Source organism: Plutella xylostella, chromosome 20, assembly GCF_932276165.1.
Source record: "Plutella xylostella chromosome 20, ilPluXylo3.1, whole genome shotgun sequence".
NCBI classification, from domain to species: Eukaryota; Metazoa; Arthropoda; class Insecta; order Lepidoptera; family Plutellidae; genus Plutella; species Plutella xylostella.
Window position 1 is genome coordinate 1,105,618 of NC_064000.1, and position 23,502 is coordinate 1,129,119.

The window sequence follows — 23,502 nt, forward strand, 5'->3', positions numbered from 1 at the left end:
GTTTTTATATGCTCCATGCAGTGTTTTTGTGTTAATTTGCTAAGATAATAAAGAGTTGAGTATTTCTGCAAGGACTGAGTTTTAATGCGGCTGTTTCCTCCATTAATATAGTCATTATAATATTTTACGAAAGGGAGGCTAAAACCCTTTCGTAAAATATTGCTCATAACAAGGTAACGTTTAAATGATATGCTCATAATCCATGGTTAACTGTTTATTTAACGTCCGCTATTTTAAATGCCACAAAATTTTAATTTAGATTCGATTGACATGCTCTATCAGTATCAGTACTATTAAGTAATTTTACATGGATATAAACAACGGACAAATTCCTCAACTATTATAAGAGTAATAATTACTGTAATCAGTGTATAATACAAAAGCGTAAAATTTCCAAAGATGTATCCAAATTGTAAAATTTAGACGTGGTTTAAAAATAGTCAAAAATAAATGCACTTAATTTCGCCTATTACATGGCAAACATCTAAAATTTTTGGCAATCGTCTTATAACACTGAGTTAACATAATATTGGGTTGGCTATAAAAAATACATGAGTTTGTAAAATTTTGATGAAATCCTCAAAATGATTAGTATCAATAAATTAATCTAATTTTAAAGCAATTTCAATAAATAGAATAAAATTCTTACTCAAAAATACTTTCCTATGAAGGCAATGACTAAGATAGATAGCTAATTTACACAATAGTAGGTAGGATAATAGAAATTAAAGGACATGACTGATAAAATGGACTTATAAATTGGCCTGGCCTTAAGGATAATAACGGTTAATAAGATAAGATACAATTCATAAATCCCTAATGCCAGTTCCGTAGTTAGCCCCGCCTGCCCGTATGAGGGCATCTTTGAATTGGTCAATATCTATTTCGGCTTGGCTTTCCAGTTGAAGCTCGACGGCAAAATTCTGAAACAAATAATAATTATTTTTAGTGCTTTGCGTGCAGTTCGGTTCGGCGTAGAAAGGCCGCATTGAACCCAGAGTACTATCGCAATTTTGCTCTGTGAACGAAACTGTCACTGTCAAAGTTGTCAAAATAAGGCGCTAAAGTTGAGCTTTTGCGTTAAAATCTTTTGTTTTGTTTACTAAATAACGTTGCTATTCCTTAAAAATGGAAGAAATAAGCAAAAGAGTGCCGTGCAGAGATAAACAGTTACAGATTCTGTTCGATCTGTTTGGTGATTACGACGAGCCACTACCGTGTTCGGTGTTCGCAAGTGGATGCATGTCTACCGGCAAGAGTTTGTGTATCCAGTCGGTGCTGCGGCATTTAGGCTACAAGCATGTCATCATCAACTGCATAGAATGCTACGCGCCCAAGATCATGTACGAGAGCATCCTGAGCGGCCTCGGGACCGACTACGAAGCCGAGGTAGGAATCAAGTGCGACTCTCTCAAAGACCTCATCCATGGCCTTAATTTGTTAGGGCAGACGCAAATAAACTATGAGCCAGTCGTTATAGTTATAGACAAGGCTGAGAGACTGAGGACTATGGATCAGAGCATCATAAGTGCACTGTTGAGGCTCCGGGAGCTCTGTAACCTAAATATCTGCACTGTGTTCATTACACATTTAGTTTTTGATCAATTCTACTTCAAAATGGGTGTAAGAGAACCTATAAAGTTATACTTCCCAAACTACAACAAAGAAGAACTGTTCAAAATCATATTCTTGCATCAGAGTACATTTGTTCAGTACATTTTAAATGATATTGATGTGGGTGATAAAGTTAAGGAAGAACTTGAGAAGCCAGAGTTGTTTGCCAACTTCCTGAATGCTTTTCTGAGTGTTTTCTACAGACCTTGTCGAGACCTCATTGAGCTGCAACACATGGCTCGGGTCAACTTTGTAAAATACTGTGAACCAATAGTGAAGGGAGACATCCAAGCACAGGACCTCACTCGCCTGTGGAGGCACATATCTCCCATACTGAAAACAAGCTTAGAACTTCTGTACCTCAGAATCAGTTCATCAAAGCCACAAACACAATCCCCGGGGAAGGAGAACAGTGACTGGGAGACCGCGCCTGCATACAACTTTGAGAACACATTGAAAGAAGAACTCACTTCAACAAAAACATTTGCTCAAAGCTTTGAGTTACCATACTATGCCAAGTACCTCCTTATAGCTGCCTATCTAGCCAGCTACAACCCACCAAAGGAAGACAAAAGACTGTTCATGAAACATCATGGGAAGCAGCGGAAGAGACTGCAGCAAGTCCGAGCAAAAGCCAAGATAAGTGAGAAGCTAAACACACAGCTTGGCCCTAAAATGTTTACTTTAGATAGGTTACTGGCAATATTCTATGCTATATTGGAAGAAAAGATTGGCCTAACAAGTAACCTTCTGGCCCAAATAGCTACATTAGTTGAGCTGAAGTTGATTGCGGGTAGCAAAGAAATTGATTTGGACACAGCAAAATACAAGTGCATTGTTGGTTACGACTTCATTGCAGCTGTGGCACAGACTGTCGGATTTAATGTGAGGAAGTATCTGTATGATTTTATGTGAAAAGTGTAAACTATAAGACTGTGTAAAAGCTGGCTGTTTACAAAATGTGAGTCAAACTGTGTTTTTTATTTATTAATCAAAATTGTGTTCAATAAATCATATTGATATAGCAAATGGTTCTATTACATTTATCTTTCCATTCAGCAGATAGATATTGTGGTTTATGTGGTCAGCTGCTTATGTATAGTGTTTCGGTACTACTGTTTGTTGACATTACAATTACTGCATTGTTATGTAAACTAATGGGTATATTATGTATTAATGTATTCTGGAGAAAGCTATTAAGTAATATAAAACGAAGCATTATGCATTTCATTACGATTTTAACAACTGCTTTTGATGTAGGGTATTTCAAAGATGCTGGTTTAGAATATGTAGCACCTATTACAATGCAAAACCAGTTACCTGGGTCCGTAGGTACTTATTCTCACTATCGAATTACAAAAACGCAAGTGCCATAAATAGCTGCCCTGTCTTGATATCTTAACCAGCGTTAAAAAACCAAGTAGTCACGTCAAACGCGCACCATAGAAAACTGTTTTACGTATAGCTATGTACAAAAATGTTACATACATACATACATATATGCTCACGAATGAAGTCCCTGAGTCACTCGCTTTTCCCTGTACATTTGTACTGATGCACTTAGGGTACACATCTAGTATCTAGATGTGCAGGTTTCCTCACGATGTTTTCTTTCACCGTAAGAGAGTAAGAGGTCGTCGTTATACATTGTACTTAAATTCAAAGGACTCATTGGTACGTGTCAGCGCTGGGATTCGAACCCGCATCTCTGGCGTGAGAAGTGAGCGCTTACCAGACTGCGCTGCCACCGCTACAACATTGTTGTAGCTAAATAAAAATCAACATCAAAACGAGAAATGACTGACCGAGATGATATCCTTGATGATGGCCTTGTCGGTGGACATCTTGGCGCGGTTGATGACGGACACGGCCGGCCCCACCCACGTCATGAAGATGAACTTCTTGCGCTTGGACATCTCGTCTCCCATTTGCAATCTGCAACATAATCATCGATGTATTGTAATATAGGTAATATCGCTTTTGTAAGCAGTCGGGTCGCCGAACTGAAATGGGAGTGGGCGGGACAGATGGCTCGTCGGTAGGACGGAAGGTGGACAAAGGCGTTCACAGAATGGTGGCCTAGAGACGGACGAAGAGCTGTTGGCAGACCACCTGGTAGATGGTCTGATGATCAGCGGTTTGTGGTAAAATCAGATTAACTTCAATGGCTGACCGCCGAGGACTGGATTTGAGGTAAACTTAGTTTATGCGTCACTCAAGTGGGCTACATAACACCTTACAGTAATGTTGTATATGTATAGGGCTCCGATAAGAAGGGAAACGGAACGTTTGGTATGTTGTTTCCTTCCACCGTTGGACGTATACCTCCTTGTATCAGCTTGTGCACTAACCTGAGGTACCCGAACGCGCGCTCCCCATCATCGAAGTGCGTTCGAAACTCTGTGAAGTCGGAGCCGCGCGCCGAGCACACAATGCGGGGGCCCTCGAACTTGAACACCGCCCTGGGGGAGACATAGACAGGTTAAGTGCCAATTTCTCCATAGTCGGTTAGAGCATAACCAGGGAGTAGTGGTTGACTTTTGACACATCTGTCATGAATTTTATATGGAGATGACGTTTAATTTATAAATCAATCCCTGTCGGTTAGATAACCGACTATGGGGAAATTGCCACTTAAGCTTAAATTAACAATAGACAAACAAGATGGAGTGTCACTGCAAAAGAAACGTCTCGATAAATAACACCCCACTTCCGTCATCTTATTTTAAAGTTGTTCGATTAGAAGATTTCGACTTTATTCATTTCATTAAAAGGATTCCCCATGGGAATTGCGGTATAAACAGTAGCCTATTTGTTGATCCAGGGTGTCAGCTTACCACATGGCACGTGCTTTCACATAAGTAGGTATTTAACGGGTAACATCGTCCGTGTAATGGGCAAAGATATTCTCTCCTATGTAGGTAGGTACCAGGTACGGTGGCATGCGCCTAAAAGTATACAGGCGGAGTTTTTAAAATAGCGATCTCAAGCTCACATGCTGCTCAAGCACATCCACATTAACACTACTGCTACACACATCACACACAACACGTCCCCGGATTTATAACAGATGTAGCTGGTCCCTTCATCATCAGGGATCGCTATTTTAAAAACTCCGCCTGTATACTTTTAGGCGCAGGCCACCGTACCTACCTACATAGTTGCATTTTATAAGATAACAAGTTATCATAACGACAGCTATCATATTATCTTTTGCATTTTATGCGAATACCTATCTGTGGGTAAGTATTTTCACGATAGGAGATTTACTAACTAGAGAGTTATCTGCAACCATTTCACTCCTATACGCATTACACAGTCATGTGATTTACTGTTAATCTGATTATGTACCTACTTCAAGCACTTAAGTACGCTGTATGTACCGTGTGTCGCGGTGACAAACAATAAAGCAAGACCAGGATTTGCCACCGTTGAGAGGATTGGCCATTCAAATAAGTCAAGCCGGAAGTTATTAGCAACAGTGGGGTTACCACCACCGAACATTAGCATTTAACAATAATGTGTTGGTGGTGGTACAGTCAGCTGAATAAGGCATAAGTAGCTATACACTTTTGTACCTTGTCTATCTGAAACCGGCTAACAATTAATTGAAACATTGATGGTTCGTCAGTTTGACAGGGTACAGAAGTGTATAGCTACTTATGCAGCTGACCGTACGTTAGCAGGTGATACGTCATCCAAGGGGGCTCCTTTTGACCATGTCAAAATTATTGATTCGTCAAAGCGATTCTATGACCTTCTCCATCTCTGGAGTAACCTCTAGGGCTCCTGAAAGCGCTCGTAACATTCTCACCATTCTGTCGGAGACGCGTCGTTCCGGACGTCCTCGTATGCGGATCGTATCGTGTCGCGGTCCAGCCCGGTTGTCATGGTTACCTGGAAATAACAAAATAGGGTTATTTTCCGAGTTTTTGGATGCTCTTATCTCTGGATATCTATTCTGCTGCCTGAATATTTTTTGTTATTTTATTTTCATAATATCGACCCACCTCCGATTTACCACCCCGTTTTACCTCAATTAATTAAATGTTAAATTTATTATGTTATTAATTAGCTATGTTTATGTATTAGGGTAACGTAACGTACCTAGGGACACTTTCGACTACCCCAACTTTGAATAAAGATATCGCAGCGTACAACTAAGATATTAATGTGAAATTTACTTTATTCGGTAGGATATATCATCTATTATCACTAGTATTTGTGCTGGAGCTTTGGTGTGGCCATTTTTTTTTAAATTAAGATAAAAGTAAAAATGTTTGTTTTGACCCAAGGTACGTTACACGTTTGTACCTTGGGACACTTTTAAGTGTACTTTGGGACAAATTGATCTATTATATTATTGGTCCAAAAAGTCTTGTAATCATCGTTATTTGATAACTACATTGACATGAAATTATCATTAGTTTTTAACGAAATTATATTTTGCGATTATGCATGAATCTTATGTTACAAATTGGAACATTCACTTTATAGAAATATTTTCTCCTTCTTTTACTTTTTCTACTGCTTGTTTCAAACGATCCAGACTTACTGCAACTCTTTTCTTTCCAGTTTTACTCTGCCACTTATAAGAACAGAGATTTATGGTGTTATTTAAAAGTTAAAAGTCTCCATAGTATAAAGCCATAGGATACAGTGTCCCAAGGTACAAACATTAATCGTGTCCCAAGGTACAAAAAAGCAATATTTAACAAAAATTTCAATATCTTTATTTTTATGTTAGGTATCTTTCAAATAATTGCCGTGTCATAAAATTAAATAACTGAAAATATATACGTGACATCCTATGTCTCTATTTTGAGCATGCTTCAATGAGATAAAGCAACTCAAAAAACTATACAAAAGCTACTTTTGACCCCAAAAAACTTCATATTGTCTTCACAACACACTCGATGCCGGTATGATCACGAGACTCACTAGTTTTGCCAAGCGAGTAAAATACTATGCCTAGGGTAGAATTTTAATGTGTTTATTTCGCCGGTTTTTAAAATAAGGTCCAATGTCCCGAGGTACAAGCGTCCCAAGGTACGTTACGTTACCCTACATAGTTAACATACGCAATAGGCCATTTAGTTAATTGGCAGAAAAAGTTACGTCTTCATTAATGTTTCCGATGCATATTAATTTGTGATCTAACTCATATGTAGGTATAGCTAGGCATCCTTAATACTGAAGGTTTCATAAGTGCCTTGAACGATTTCATAGGATTCCACTGAAAATAGCAGGTTTTTAAAACCTGCATTAATTGCATTCTATTGAATTTCGATTCGACATTTCCAGCCTGATTTGGCAATCCATCTACCTTGCAAATGTAACCCAAACATAAACCATAATATAAAACACTTTATCTACAATTCACAAATTAAACTTGCCGTAGTTGATATCCCCGATCTAACTGAATCTGCACCATCTTTTTCATCCGATCTACTGGACTCCTTCTCAACCTTGCTTTCTGCCACCATCTCGTACAGTTCATCCAACCTTGACTTCAAGTTCTGCACTTCAAACTTTAAATTCTTTGCGTCTGCCGCTTCATCGTCCAAACTAACAATTTTGTCCGAAAAATCGGTTAGCACTTCTCTCAGATCATCCACGTTTTTGGACAGAATCTCCAGTTTTAGAACGATTGTGTTCTGGTTTTCGGATAGTTTCTGGACGTGCTCACACAGTGCTTGGTACGAGCTACCCTCAAAATGCGTCTGTTCTTCATTCTCCATTGTGAGAAATGTGGTTCCTAGTTAATAGCGTTGTTTGGTACAGGAATGTTTCTGTTCATGATACTTATTTGTTGAGGAAAAGGTGAACTTATTTGTTTATTGTAGAAATTATTGACAACACCAACTTGACATAATCACCAAATAGTTGCATAGAGAAAATAAACTACGAGACCTACTTTTTTAATTTACCTACCAGTCACGAAGTCTTTTTCTAAAAAGTTTTTAATTTTACAGACCATCTCGAACTACGAGGACTCGATAAGCTCGAAGAGTGATGCCCCATTTTTGCGCTTCGTTATTTTGCATGGGTCTATTGGGTCATGTCTGTTGAAATATATACCTATATAGGTTTCACGGGACATACTTAACTTAGAATGAAGAGTACTTAATTGTTTCATTGGAAATCGTCACTTAAGTACTTCTGTATGTATCTACTACTAGATGTATAAATAAACTTTTCAGGAATGTGGAAATTAGACTGAGGCGTCGATTTCGCTGAATTTGCCGCCATTTTTCGGAAGATGGCGTCGGCATATGCATAGACAAGACACGCACACCCACCAGCCCGCAACGTTTTAATACCAATTACGATTTTATCTCGCGAATTACTTTCTTTCGGCCAGTGAAAACGTATTTTTTAACGTAAAAAATGGCACACTTGTCCGCGGAACCGTAAGCGTTGACGCACGAATACAGCGCGAATACTTAATAGCTACCTTAGCAATTAAGTAAGTTATGCCACTTATGCTAAGATAACATTAGTTAACAAATTAATGTAAGTACTTATCTTACTTATGTAATTTGGGGAAATAACTTTTTGATTAAATCCATGCCTTTTCAAAACTTATACGAGTCTTTACCAAAAACTGTCCATCTGTAAATCATGTCTATCCTCCACTTCTAGATCGGGCTCATAATTTAATTTGGCAACCTGTCAGTATTTATGGTAAAGGTAAATGACCTAAATTATTTCGGGTAGATGAGACTTTACGTTGACGAACTCGGCAGCAGTACATTGACCAAAGCGCCAAATAAACTTTATATTGGGCCTTCTAGCTCCAAAAACCCAATGGGATTGCTCCCTACGCATACCTACATTGCCCCTTGCCTAGGGCCTAACATAAGGAACGCTCTGGCGACTGAGTGTTAAGTTGTCCCTTTATAGTTTCATGACAACTACAAGTTTGTATGAATCATATATGTACCTACTCCTACTACACGTATGAATATTAGAGCACTTTGCTATGCTTCTTTCATAGTGATATCGCTATTCTCTCTAGATTTTTATGTCTACATTTAACTGTTGCATTTAGAATGCACTGTAAATACCTACATTAGGTAGGCCCGTTATCCTATCTAGTAAGCTGTCGTAAATTAGGTTCAATTTAGATAACAAAACAAGAGTTTCCTGTTTAACTCAACTGTTTGGTTACATGGTATTTCATTTATAAGTCCCGGCTATCTTTAGTGGAACACACATGAGGAAAGATACATCAGATCAAAATATGGTCCATTGGCTGCCATCCCAGTGGCATTTTTACCAACGACAGACTAATTAAATTCCGTGTTAGACCACCGACCAGGTCAGTGTCATGTTGGAAGCGGGCATTTCGGGTGTGTGACTCAAAAGAAGGTTAAATTTGCTGCACTGGCAAGCACGGGTCATTGGACGGACTGTATGTAAATGCAAATCATCTCGTCTCTTGTGTACATATAATTATATGTATACAAGTTACCTATGTATGTATGTACCGTGTGAACCGAATGCGCACTCCCGAATGCCAAGTGTAGATAACTAACCGAATATAAACACTCGCGAGCAATGAAAAAATAAATGGAGACACTCCAAAACCGTATTCCTTTTCTGTTGAAACTTTGAATTTCCCTCTTTCTCACTATTTATTTTAAATAGTGATGCCAGCATGACTCATTTATAACGGGATGATTCAGATTCGGGATGAACAGCCACGGAAATCAATGACTGCTTTATGTTTGTGACTCATTTTATGGGAGAAAAGAGCACACCTAAAACTGGGAAGTTAGTGCTTCATTGGACTCTGTTAAAACAAGATAAATGTTTATTTATGTGGTTTTATACACAGCCCGTAATAATCCACGGCACTTTTAAGAGACATGGATTTCCCTATGGTACACAAACACAACAACCTATGCACCTACTTACATAGATGTTTAAAAATCGACAAAGCCTGAAGTTGAAAGCAAATACCTACCAATCTTAGGTTTTTTTTTAAAGTGCTATCCATTGTGTTTGAGCAATACCTAGGTAAGAAGTTGCTACTGGTATTAGGTGGTGGACAAGCTGAATAAAACAGGAAAAAAATCTTTGCAATAGATTTTCAGTCCTGGTAACAAAGACATAAAGCTACTTTTAGAGAGAATAGACATAAGAATCTATATTAAAGTGAGATTTAAAGATGGACGCTTTCAATTAGATGACGAATTACATCAATTAGCTTTATTTTGACGCTAAGTGTGTTTATGTCCGACGCAAATGCATCTCTAGAATTTCAGTGATTCGAGGAAATAAATACCTACGAATTAAGAACCGTGTAAAAACTTACGAGTTATTTTGCACTGGAAAGATAACTAAATAGATTTTATGATCTTAAAAAAGAATGCCTTAATGAACATCGCACATCCCTGTCCATATTATCCCTGAAAAAAATAAATAGGGAGCATTTTTTACTAAATCTTCACACTTCAAGTAAGTAATTGTAGCAACACATGCTACTATATTATCCACCTACCTACCGACCACTTTGCCTGCAGGTAAGTAAACAAAGGCTAGGGAAAGGCAAAGGCAGGTAAGTAAATCTTGGCTAGGATACAAGCTACACGAATCAAGAGTTGCGGTAGAAGCCCTACAAATATTTACAAATTAGTTACTTTAAAAAGTATTCTGCACAAATGTAAGTAAACAAAAGTAGCAAACAGGGAACATTTCTCTGACCAAACATGCCAATCGTATCAGAAAAAAATATATCTGACCGCGCCACACTCTCTACGATTGGTATTTTATTCATAAGCCGCTCCCACACACTGGACAATGGCGGAAGTGATACACTTTCAACTTGTGTATGCTCTCTGGTTGATGAACCATATGTTTGGAGCTTTATGGTTTCGACTCAATGACGCCCTCTGTGCGGCCACGATTGAAATGAAGGGTCAGCGTAATGTTTCTATAGTGCCACAAACTTATCTGTTCCGGTGAGAGCTCACGTATATGTCTAATATTTCTTCATTCTATAAGATTCTAAGTTAGCCTGTAGTGGTACTTCACCCTTGCGGTTATAATAAACCCATCTAATCTATATGAATGTATAATTCTTGGTAAGTTATGAGATATGGATCAATTTAGTTCGCACTCACCGGAACAGATAAGTTTGTCGCACTATAGCTTTGTGTTCAGGGACGGGAAAATAGAATAGGACTTACTTAACATTTACGAAGTAATTAACTACATAGTTAATTGGTGCCAAATTCAATACAACATGATGTATTTTTTATCCAAAAATTCTTGTCGAAATAAGTACGCGATAGGTCCTAGGATGGCTGAAGTGTTATCTCTAACAATAGCAATCCCCCACGCACTGGCATCAAAGATGGCATCCCGTAATATAAACAGTTAAAAGTCCCACTTAGTTAAATCGAAGCGTAGGTGGACTTATATTTAATAGGTAGGTAAGTAACTATGTATCTATATTAGAAGATTTTAATTTGATTATTTCTTCGTAGTTAAGTAATTATTCTAATCTTTAAATTTAATTCACATGCTAGGATATAATATTTATATATATACTGGACTGGCAGAATACCAGCGCTATCATTATTGAAATGATAATCACAGCATTATGCTGAGTCAGGACCCTTTCGCTAACGTGATACACGCACTTGTTAGTATATGAAGTTACATCATTGAAGTATTATCCTCATTTTTGTTTTTATTATATATAGAATGCCCTATGTTTCCTTAAATTGTGTATTTATTGTTAAGTGTCGAATACTTAAATGTTTCATCTATCTAGAAAAACCGAATAAAGGCGATTGTTTCTGTACTTGTGACCTCGAACTTGAGTGCATCTGGCGAGCTGCCAAACACCGTTCCAGGAATACTCATCAATGATCGTTAAAGGAGTCGGCTAAGTGGGGTCACCGCTTAACAGATTTAGAACACGAACAGATTTTTGTCCTCAAATGACTGTTTCTGTAATAAATACAAGGCAGGCTATATTCCATGAATCGTTCAGTCGAAGCAGCGTTTGGCGGAAAAGTTGTTTCGCAATAAACTCTATTCGAACAATAGATCGATCTTGAATCAAATATTTATGACTATCGAAATAAAGTTACAGACCCGGTTAGCTTAAGAGCAAAGCCGTTTTTTTTTAGATAAGTGTACCTATGGGTTAACTCTTACTCTATATACTTTGATACATTTGTTAGTTACATCCTAGTAGTTTTGAATGTAACGTTTCGCGGACAACGAAACGCTTGAGTCATGCAACGATGCGGGATAACGTAGCTAAATATACTCGTAACTCCCCGATGTCCACCTAATGCTAAACAGTGAGTGACCGACTGTACGCAAATACGGGTGACACGCAGTTTCAGTAAACAGGAAATCCACCCAACTGAGTTTGTGTTTGACAGGGTGGGACGGTATGGTTGTAATTTAGGCCCGGGTCTCCTATTACGCGCCGTAGATCGCGTCCAGCGTCACGCCGTAGGCCGCGTCACGATGCTCACTACATCTACGCGCCAACGTCGGCGTGTGAGGGAGACCGCATCAGTACATTTCTATAGTGAGCATCGTGACGCGGCCTACGGCGGCGGCGTGACGCTGGACGCGAACTACGGCGTAAATAGGAGACCCGGGCCTAACAGATTCTGCCAGTGACCGCAACGTTTGAATAGTCACTGACAATGAATTAGACATGTTACATGAATAAGTACAAAACTACTTGAGCCTTCGATACATTATTAGCAATCAACAATCCGTGAAAAACATCTGTCAGATCCATACGATATTATGGCAGTAGCTATTGCTAATGTTCGATGGTGGTACGGTACGGTAACTGTTATTTAACTAAGTAACTATGTAATTATTTAAATACATAATATGCAATTGCGGAATCATTTTAAACCCCAAAATCCGAACTCAGGATCTTACAGTGCGAAGACTGTAATAAATTACTACTGAGTGCATTTTTCAGTGCATTAAATATAGAGCAGCAAATTGACTAAACAACATAGTAACTACCTAAACATCAATCTAAACTCCCCCTTATTATTATAAATCCGTAATCGACACAGATTTAGCTCGTTATAGGTACTCTCGATAAGTGCCTTCGAGTTAGATCTTTACCTCCCATACATAAGTGTTGTTTTTCACCAGCAGGCCAGCACGTGTAGATTTGTGTCTGTTTACAAAGAAACCCGTGTTTAGGCGCTATACGTCTGGCGTAGGCGGAGGTCACTGCCCCAGGATTTCGGATGGCAGACTCAGTTTTTGATTTGTGGATTTTTCTTGTATGGAAAGTTGGGTATTGATTGTGAAGGTTATTTGTGTGGGCTTGTGATGCTGAAATTGTGAAGAAAAATATTCTGTAAGTACTTAATCTACAATATTAGGATGTAGGTATACGCGAATGATAATTATGCACGCTTGAAAACGGCAGAGTCCCTATCGCGAAGTCAAAACGAAATAATATTTACGAAATGTCAAGGTTCCTAGGTTCCCCAATACGATATTAATACTAACATATTATACTTAAAGCATTTTATTTATCGTTTTAGCATAAAAATAAAGTCCACTAGATACATAGCAGTGTGATGTTAGAAGCACTTTCCAATGTGATCAAGAATTATTAATGATGACAGTCACATATTCATGGATGAACGGTTTCACGCAGCTATTCACTGTCTAGCACTTCCATGAAGTCAAATCTGCCCCCCTACTCTTGAAAGGCATTGTATTGCGCCTGTCTTGCGTACTCAACATTAAAAAAATCATAACTTCTCTTCAAAATCAATTTTACAAAGAGTAAAAATACATATATTATATATTGACGACCGAATGGCGTAGTGGTTAGTGACCTGACTACTGAGCCGATGGTCCCGGGTTCGATTCCCGGCTGGGGCAGATATATTTGTTTAAAGACAGATATTAAAATTTGTACTCGGGTCTTGGGTGTTGATATTTATATTTAGTATCTATCTATCTATGTATTTATGTAGATATATCAGCTGTCCGACACCCATAACACAGGTTCTGCCTAGCTTGGGGTCGGATGGCCGTGTGTGAGATGTCCCCACATATTTATTTATTTATTTAATTTATATGTTCATCAAGATAAGGCCTTTTTTTAGAACCTAGCAGTAAGAACCAAGTACCCAGAATGTAGAATTTATTTTACACTTTGTTTACTTCTAAATTGAAGGCATTATTTCGGTTTCCCTTCGTAACTACCTGTTCCCTAATGTTGTCTTGAAAAGCACATACCTACTTAGTTATGTACCTACTTACCTATAAGATTTATGATTAACTAGTGCTTCACACTATTCCATCTTCAAACGCACCTCTCAAACTAATTACCTACCGCTACTATTACTTACCGCTTGTAATCTTAGATTAACAATATACGAAGTACGAACATGATGGAGTGTCAGTTCAAAAGAAACATCTCGACAAAAACATACCATTTCTACCAGTGAGCTCTTATTTTGAATTAGTTAGTTCGATTAGAAGATTCGTACATTGGTTTACGCTTAATGGTTGTCATTAGGTTGAACTTAAAACGATTTGACAGTGAAAAAAATGCGGACATTTTTTGCTTAGTTTTTGTAACTACCTATGTCACGCACCATCTTGTTGGTACATCGTTAATCTAAGCTCCCAGCTCAACGGTCGAGAGTTCGAGTCGATACGGCAGGTTAGCGTAAAACAACACTTTACGTCATTTGAAACAATGACTAGCGGTGATGTTCCCAGCAAACCCGTTTGTACATAGTTACATATTTACCCGTTAAGTTCAACGGTTTGTTGTGCTGCTGATGAATGAGAGTTTGTGGGTGTGATGTGTATCAGATTATGAGCCTGTTAAATATGCCAGCGTTCTACCAGGATTTTAACGGCTGAATGGTGTAGTGGTTAGCCCAGACTGCTATGTCGAAGCTCCTGGGTTTGATCCCCGGCCGAGGCAGATATTTGTTAAACGACAGATATTTGTACTCGGGTCTTGGGTGTTGGCTCTGCCTAGCTTGGGGTCGGATGGCCATGTGTGAGAGGTCCCCAAATTTTATAAATTTACAGCCTACAGTTGAGACTAATAGGAACATGCGAATTAATAACGGTGGTCCACGGTGGTGGATGGTGGTTTGGTGATAAATATAGGCACCTACTATGGAGATATGGCCTGATGTTCACTATTTACGATCTAGATGACGAGACTATTAAACGGCAGGATCAAAATTTACATTTCAAATTAGAGAAAATATGGATTGCTACTTAACTAATTAATTTGATGACGCTCTCTCTACACCTACACGCGTCAAAAAGAAGCGAATAATATCAATTCATTATTGATTGCTGGTTAAGCCTTGATACAGTGGAAATAAGTTTGCATTTGTGGGTCACGAACAACTCGTGTGCTCTCGGAATTCCAAAATTGGCTATCGTTAAGACGCCAACTTTTTGCATGAGAAATGGACCTGTTTTTAATAGTGTTGCCCAAATTCAGTCTTGGTCTTGCAGTCTTGGTCTTGTTCTTGCGTTTTTGCAAGACCAAGACCAAGAACAAGACCGCGTATTTTTAGCAAGACCAAGACCAAGACTGACCGTGCAAGACTTGAGCAAGAACAAGACATAGCCTGCAAGACTCTTGCGTCTTGCAGAGCGCTATTTCACTGAGTAGTTAGGTGTAACAGTTCGGTGTATAGGTAAGTACGCTTAGGAATTCTATGAGATGCAAAAAACTGTATCAAAGAAAATGAAAAACTGGACCTATGCGCATTACGACTAATACCATAAACATAGCGAATAAAAAAATATCTATTAAAATCAAAAAGTAAACTTTAATAAATAGTAATAGACTAATAGGTAATTGCAAGACTTGCAAGACTCTTGCTGCAAGACCAAGACCAAGACCAAGACTGGGAGCGCAAGACCAAGACCAAGACCAAGACCAGGTGTATTGGCGCAAGACCAAGACCAAGACCAAGACCAGGTGTATTGGCGCAAGACCAAGACCAAGACTGGCTAAGTCTCGTCTTGTTCTTGCATTTGGGCAACACTAGTTTTTAATGGAGCTTTCACATAAAGACACACAAGTTTGCAGTGTAATGCCATATTTCTCTTGAAGTAACAAAATAGGTACTTATCTCTATTTTTGTTATCTGCCAAGCATGTATAAAATAAAAAAGGGTCTAGCTAGATTGTAGTTACAAATTTAAAAAAACTGTCTTGCACATTTGGATGGCTAGGTGATAAGTTACTATTTAATAGTTTATATTCGTATGTATTCTAGGTAGGTACTTGATAAAATGAATTTAAAGTATTAAATAAAGTAGTGTTTTTTGTATTTTTATAAAGTCCAGCGGCGCTTCGGCGTTAAATTGCAATAAGTAATTTGCAATGCGGAAACAGGCGCTGCCGGAAATTGCATCAAAATCCAGACGAGACATGCACTATCCCTACACTGAAAAGCGCGCGTAGAGTAGACATACACACAGAGTATAATATACATACAGGACTCACAGGCACAGGCACACTGCACAAGCAGCCAGACAGACATATACGACACCGCAGCCATCCTATACGATCCTTTAGCTATAAATATACCATACATTCCTCTGTATTTATTGACGTTCTAAAGAAAATGCATTTACTTAAGTAAGTACGTTTAGTTTACACAATGGATTAATAATTCATATAAAAGAAGCATAAGTTGTTTTTTTTTACTTACCTTTTTAGGCCCATTTTGGACAATGTTCTCGTATTCCAAGCCTTCCACGGACATTTTGTTTTATTAATATTACTAATTAACACTTAAAACTTCAGTCTTGCTTGTATAAATTCTTATTCGATTTTTTTACACAATAATGCGACGATTTCTTCGTTTAGGCGATCGCGGATTGAGCGTTTGGATAATGTGAATGTAACACTAAATTGTTGTTAGCGAAAACTCACTGACCACTAAGTGGATTACTTGATTTTATATTATTATGATAATAGTATACTGCCGGGCGGGACGAAGGTTATCCGACCGATACTATACGCCCGCAGCCTCCCTCGCACTCTCTACTTATGAATCCGGCTACTATCTATACCTACAAGCGCCTACCTACATGTAGAAAGTATCTGTAGGTATTTCATAGCAGGCATTGATAGCAGTTAAATGAAAAGTGCGGCTTTGCTGCGCCGAACATGAACGCGAACATTGTTTTTTAATATCGCGTTTTGTTTCTTTAAGTTTTATATCACATACAAGGTCTTGGCTTCATTGTATTCCTTTCCACAGATATGATACTATTTTAAACACTAATTTATACTCAGGTACACCTAGATTTTTGTAACGAATATGGTTTGCATGTTTTATGCATGCAATTTTAATAAACAAAACGCAACTACTGTTAATCAGGCAAAAATGACAACTGCTGTCAAAAATCTTAACCTAACCTATCAAAATAAACAAATAGTTCCAGCTTTGTTTGTTAAATATAATTTAAAATATAACGTAGGCAGTATAAGTTTGGCAGTGTTTAAGTGAAACATCAAAGTAATTGAATCGGTAACATTTCGAACCACTTTTTATTAATTTACAGTATTTTCAATTGTTAGGTTATATTTATATTTTCATTACTAGCTTCTAAAATACTGACTGGTTTAAACTAATTTTCCAGGACAACATGGAGGAAAATATGAGAATATTAAAGCAAGGTGCTGAAGCCAAGCTTTACATTTGTGAATACCTAGGCCAGCCCACATTAATCAAAGAAAGATTTGTGAAGAACTACAGACATCCCGATTTGGACACTGCTATCACTAAAGAAAGAATTAAAAGTGAAGCAAGAGCCATTGTTCGATGCAAAGCGGCTAATGTGAAGACACCTACCCTATACCTAGTGGATTTTGACAGCAGACGCATTTACATGCAGCATTTCAAAAATAGTATTACAGTTAAAGATTTCATTATCAATCTAGTAACAAAACACGCTACGAGTGAAGCTATGAGCTGTCTTGATTCAATAGCCAAAGTCATTGGAGAAACTGTTAGAAAGTTACATGAAAATAACATTATACATGGGGATTTGACCACATCAAACATGTTACTGGTAAACAAAAGCCAGGGCAATACAGATGATGAATGTAGATGGTTTGCTATTGATAATCTTGAACTTGTTATGATAGACTTTGGACTGTCTGCTTTTGAATCCAGTACAGAAGACAAAGGTGTCGATTTGTATGTTCTAGAAAGAGCTCTTATTAGCACACACAATGACTATCCAGATTTATTTGGTAAAATATTAGCTGGGTACAAAAGTTACTGTAAGGGTAATATTAAAGAAATTCTAAGCAAGTTTGAAGAAGTAAGGGCTAGAGGGAGGAAGCGGACTATGGTTGGATAGGCTAATAAAGTATATTATTTTGTAATTGAATATTAAGACTTTTATTTTACATAAGTACTCTCAGCTGCTGCCCAAGATCGAGTCAGATGGAAAAATCTTCTCAAAGCCCTTTGTCCCTGCTGAGGGATGTCAGGATGGATGTATGTATGTATGTATTTTATATAAACCCAATACCAAACTAGATTTCTAAATCACTTAACAGTAATGGGTTCGTGTCTTCCACTTCCCACCTTCCCAGTTCCTATCGTAAGACAACCATTACATTATTATTCTGAGGTTTTTACTATGTAACGTATGTGCGTAAAATATTCTGCGAGTTTTGTCAACTTTATGTGTCAAACAAAGATTGAACTCCCTCAGCTCCCTCTACTCTGTGATCCTATATAACCTCAAAATTTAAATTATTGTTTATTTCTTAGTCGGTAAAAAACACAAAAATGAAGCGAAATCTTTGCTTTTTAACGCAACGACTACTTCAAACTAATTATGCATCAACATTACCTCCTATTCGTAAGTTGTAACAAGACCTATTTTATAAACCGCAAGTTACATTACAAAAATCATCTGATCAACATATTTATTTAAATGTATTTCCAGGTTTATTAAGCACACAAGAGGCAATAGAACGCCGTCACCATTTATTCACGTTGGAGAAAAAGCGGCAGTTGGAAAATGTGGGCAGAATTGAAAAGATAGAAGTACAATACAAGGGTGTACCAAATGAGTGCACTTTAGTCATGAACAAGGATATATCGACCCCCTACGACTGTGCTAGACGTAAGCTTATTTCATCTGTTAACTATTTTACGCTACCTACTGGTTCAGTTCATAAAACACCATGTTTATTATGCCACACAAAATAATAATATGTCTAATGGTAATCCTCTTGATTAAGGTTTTCACACATACAAGCATGAAAGGAGCCTACACTGTCTCTATATAACATTCATTATTTGCCTTCAGTGACAGTCCCTAATCTTACACTGCAGTAAAAACGCTAGTAGATATCTCTGATAGTGCTTATTACTCACATACTAGAAAGAAGACTACCCAAGAATCAGATTGATTGGTAGGTGGCACTTCTCACGAAAGTAAAGCTTAATGGGTAGTGTCAGAAAAATTTAACCTTTAACTGCCGACGTGGCCTAAACGCGCCACTAACAACGAGGTTACGTCTGAGAGACGTAGATATTTGAAAAATCATTTAAAAATAAAGTATTCGTTTTATTTAATTTATAACCACCCATAAAAATACTATAGTTAAATGGCTTATAATATATGGATAGTCAGTAAAACAATTAGTTAATTTAACAAGAAATCAGCCTGTATTGATGAGACCCCAAGTTTTATTTGAACATTTTTAGGAACTTTTATTAGACATATATATTTTTTTATTTATACACATATCAGTTGATTTTTTTTATATAATTTTACTCTTTTATAAATAATAAAGTAAAATAAAAAAGAATCAGCACAAAAACTTAATGAAATAAAAATCTGACAATCAAGTTAGCATATTTATGGCTTGCAGCTATTGCATATTTGTAGGCAAAATGTAAGGCACATGAGTTTCTTCCAGAGTAAACATGTTTTTTTTGTGCGTCTTTTTAGTAGACTTGGACAAATTGCACAGGTCTTCCGAATACCCAGCTATTCTTGAGCTTATGCTCGGGCAGGAGGCGGTGAGGGCATATCTGTAGGACCAATAACTGGTTCAATGGAACAACGTAGTTCTCGCGGTGGTCTGATATTTCATCGCCTCGCACATCCTGTCTCCTTTCTCTCAGTTTCCTATGATTATCAATTGCTTGATTTTTATAATCACTAGGTAGTGTCCTCTTTTTTGACCCTGAACTACCAATTTCAGACATTCCGTAGGAAAAAAACATATGTTAATTACGATGTGACGACCTCAAGACACTAAGGTAGTACATGCATTTACAACGTGGTGACGACCAAGAGACGTATCAAGTTTGGAACATAAACACCGTACTTACGTCTGTGAGACGTCTCGAGCTCCGCATAAAGCACCTGTGCACGCGCCGTGAGCGGGACGCCTACAGCAAGTAGAACACGCGGGGGGAGGAGGGTACTGAGGGGCGGAACCTTGGTAACGCTTTGGGTGAAAAAATATTGTCAAAATAAAAACGAGGCCGTCTGTGAGACGGGTAGGTCGGCAGTTAAAGGTTAATAATGATGCTTAATATTTTACTATGAGATGTATGTTGTATGGTACTATGAAAGCGGAATGCTTGGGGTTTCTCTGAATGACAAGGTTTACAGGATGATGAACAAAAAACAAATTTATTCTCTTCAGATCTGAGTGAATGGCACATGGAGAGCAGTGCGTTGGCGCTGCTGGACGGACAGGTGCCGTGGGACATGCACCGCCCCCTCACTGACAACTGCACACTGGAAGTATGTTAAACAAAATCATAACATTCTCCTAGCCTCCTCTAAAACGAAACCTGTATATAAATTAAATAAAAATCCATTCTTTGAGTATCTGATTGGATGTATAACTGGTATAATTTAGGTTTACCTACTTGCCTTACAGTACTTTTTATTTTCTAATGCAAAATCCAGTATGTCTAATTATTCATACAAAGTTCTACATTTTTGACATGTCCAATAGCAACATAGAAGTAACACTCTCCTCTCATCACCAGCTCCAGAACTTCAGCTCGGTGTCCCCGCAGCAAGTAAACAAGGCGTTCTGGCGGTCCTGCTCGCTGGCACTGGGCGCGTGCGCGAGCGCAGCCTTCCGAGAACATGTGCCTGTTCTGTTGCACAGCTTCCCTGGACCTGATAGTGAGTACACCATACCACACCATACTTAACATCCTACTAGCCGAATTTCGACCACAGCGTCCACAGCGGCTAGTCTTATTGAGATCTTCACAGGTGCAAATTAAGTTCGTTACTCCACCGCTCATTAGCACCGCTAAAACCAAAACATGCCAGGAAAATCTTTTTTTTTTCACCTTCTAATAACTAGGTATACCTAGAGTCTAGAGGTTCATTTTAAATACGCCAAAAACTGCAATCTTGAGAGGGAAATGAATTAACTTCTGGATTTAGCCATGCCACGTAGGCCGCGATTCTGTTTTTCTTTCATGATCTATTTGTATACCAAAACTTGATTAACCAATAACCCCACACTCCCTTAGTCCGCAGCGGTTCATTCACATACGACGTGGCGCTCCCCTCGCTCCCCGACTGGCGTCCCACGGAGCTGGAGCTGCGCGCGCTGTCCGCCGAGTTCGTGAAGCTGGCCCGGCGTGGGAGCCCCTTCGAGCGGCTCGAGGTCGGCCGGGAGCTGGCCCTGGAGATGTTTGTGGAGAACGAGTATAAGACGCAGCAGATACCGAGCATTGCTAGGGATAGTGGTGAGTGGTTTTTGTTATTATAGGATAGTATATTATGTATATGGGTACTAAGTACCTCTACCTACTTATCCAAAATAGGTGGAAGTTAGCGAAAAAGTTTTTATTAACTGTGTTTTAATCTATAAGTATATCATTGGGTTGATGCCTTCTATGATTTATTTGTTTATTTTTATGATCTTAGAATTCAATAGAATATTGCTTTATTGAACACCACATAAATCAGACAGCAGTGTGTGCAGCAATGCACCTCTGTCTACCCCGCAAGGGAGTACATTAGTACAAGGCGTGAGTGTGTGTGTCTGTGTGTGTGTGTGTGTGTATAAATCAGACACACAAAAAACGAACCAATGTACAATAGGCGGCCTTATCGCTGAGAGCGATCTCTTACAGGCAACCTTATATATTGCGGGAAGAAAGTGACAAATTCGATCTTACTTCATTATGTTTGATGTTTCTTATTCTCTATTAGTAAATCTCTTTCTATTCACTCAATAAACTGTTATGTATTTCAGGCAAAGTAACCCTGTACAGAATAGACAAGCACGTGGACATATCGAGGGGCCCTATGATCAGCAACACTTCTCAAATCGGCCGCGTTACCATCGCCTCCGTACACAAACTCACTGGTAAGTACGCGTAAAAGTCCTAATAAAGATATAACATACACAGACAAAGAAGAGACTACTTACTTTAACTTTTTTTTTGTTACTTTTTATCTTTCCATCGTAGCAAGTGGACAGATTCACGGGTATTATTAGCAACTACACAGCAGTCGTGAACTATAAAATATGTATATTCATGGAAGTAGAAAAAAAGACTTTTTTCTACTTCCATGGATATACTTAGTATATTCTGGGGCATGTCCAGTAGCGAATATAATAGGCCCTCCATAGCAAATGGACCGATTCGGACTGGACATGCCCCAGAATCAGAATATACTAAGTATGTCCATTTGCTATGGAGGGCCTATTATAACACACCGCAGACGCAGCTATCTAGCTATCTAACCTATCTCTCTGGGTTTTCCACTTATCTTTACAATATCTTAGCCCTGTATTCAACCTCTACACCTAATAAACCCAATAACCCTCCCTTCTAACCCGCAGGCTCATCACCCGACAGTGCAGAAGCGAAGCAACTGTACAGGTTCCAGGGAGTGGCGCTGCCGGCCGGCGTGCACATCAACCACTTCGCGTACTCCATACTGGAGCAGAGGGCACGGAAACTGGTCAGTATTTAGCCAAATGTACTCGAAACTTAGGCTACTCGCGCACTAGGCAGCCAGGATCAAAAGCCATTAGGGTGCTTACATAGAAAGACTAATCAAGTTACCGGTACGGGTAGATACAGGGAACCCGATTCTTTATGTAAGCACCTTTAGGCAGCTCCCATATAACAGCATGTTTTAATGGCTGCCCTACTTAACCGACATGCTGCCATATCTGCCGAATAACCGATAATCGACTTTCGAAGTGGAGATCATGAACAGGCAAACGTAGCGTAGGACTCCCATCCGGTCCGTTGAACCTTAGGTAAGACCGGGTGGTTGGTAATGGCTGGGTGAGGAAGGAATGCAGAAGGACGCTCTTTGAATCCTGTCTTATATTACCATTCGTTCATAAATGCAACTTGTCGTAGGATACGATGGACCCCATTTTGTCGTTTCATGATGTCCCAGATCGTATTAATTATATTGTTATAACGAAATAGATCCATGTACTCACGCATGACTAATGCCATCTCTTTCTATCCCACAGAACCCGGTGCGGTCTCCCTTCAACTCGCTAGAAGTGGACGAGTCCAACGCCGCCCCAGAAAGTTTGTCGGCCAAAGCGTGATGAGCATTTAAATATAGTGTAATTATGTTAGTGTTTTGTTAATAATAATAGTTTATAGGTCAATATAAAAATAAATAATATAATTATTGTTTGATTTTAAACTCTACTTATGTATGATTGTATAACATATATATATAGATAGGAACATATTATCAATTAACCTCGCAAAGCAATTCAACGGACCGTAAATATATAAGGCTCTCACCAACTAGCCTAGAACGGGGCGCAAGACGCGCTCGTCAAGACATGACGAAAGTTCTCCGTCGCGATGTAAAA

At 38.6% G+C, this 23,502-nt stretch overlaps 4 protein-coding genes across 5 annotated transcripts; 3 read left to right on the forward strand and 1 right to left on the reverse strand.

Annotated features, from left to right (window-relative positions):
* Positions 1–199: 199 nt before the first annotated feature.
* On the reverse strand, positions 200–16,690 carry LOC105389722 (coactosin-like protein). Of its 2 annotated transcripts, none has more exons than XM_038109525.2 (5): positions 16,337–16,690; positions 5,429–5,511; positions 3,966–4,076; positions 3,420–3,549; positions 200–923 (listed from the first exon to the last, which is right to left on the reverse strand). In XM_038109525.2, the coding sequence occupies exons 1-5, from the start codon at positions 16,388–16,390 to the stop codon at positions 807–809; spliced, it is 495 nt and encodes a 164-aa protein (XP_037965453.2). In that variant the 5' UTR covers positions 16,391–16,690; the 3' UTR covers positions 200–806. The 2 variants fall into 2 exon arrangements, with proteins under 2 accessions (XP_037965453.2, XP_037965452.2); XM_038109524.2 differs by lacking the exon at positions 16,337–16,690 and adding an exon at positions 7,011–7,487.
* LOC105389721 (origin recognition complex subunit 5) lies at positions 993–2,643 on the forward strand. The gene has a single exon (XM_011560883.3). The coding sequence runs from the start codon at positions 1,129–1,131 to the stop codon at positions 2,527–2,529; it is 1,401 nt and encodes a 466-aa protein (XP_011559185.3). The 5' UTR covers positions 993–1,128; the 3' UTR covers positions 2,530–2,643.
* Positions 16,691–17,026: 336 nt separating the features above from the next.
* On the forward strand, positions 17,027–18,029 carry LOC105389782 (EKC/KEOPS complex subunit TP53RK). The gene is made up of 2 exons (XM_011560960.3): positions 17,027–17,161; positions 17,274–18,029. The coding sequence occupies exon 2, from the start codon at positions 17,280–17,282 to the stop codon at positions 17,997–17,999; it is 720 nt and encodes a 239-aa protein (XP_011559262.2). The 5' UTR covers positions 17,027–17,161; positions 17,274–17,279; the 3' UTR covers positions 18,000–18,029.
* Positions 18,030–18,365: 336 nt separating this feature from the next.
* LOC105389783 (39S ribosomal protein L39, mitochondrial) lies at positions 18,366–23,301 on the forward strand. The gene is made up of 8 exons (XM_011560962.3): positions 18,366–18,509; positions 18,597–18,776; positions 20,317–20,417; positions 20,669–20,810; positions 21,170–21,388; positions 21,901–22,014; positions 22,495–22,616; positions 23,146–23,301. The coding sequence occupies exons 1-8, from the start codon at positions 18,437–18,439 to the stop codon at positions 23,224–23,226; spliced, it is 1,032 nt and encodes a 343-aa protein (XP_011559264.2). The 5' UTR covers positions 18,366–18,436; the 3' UTR covers positions 23,227–23,301.
* The last annotated feature ends 201 nt before the right edge of the window (positions 23,302–23,502 follow it).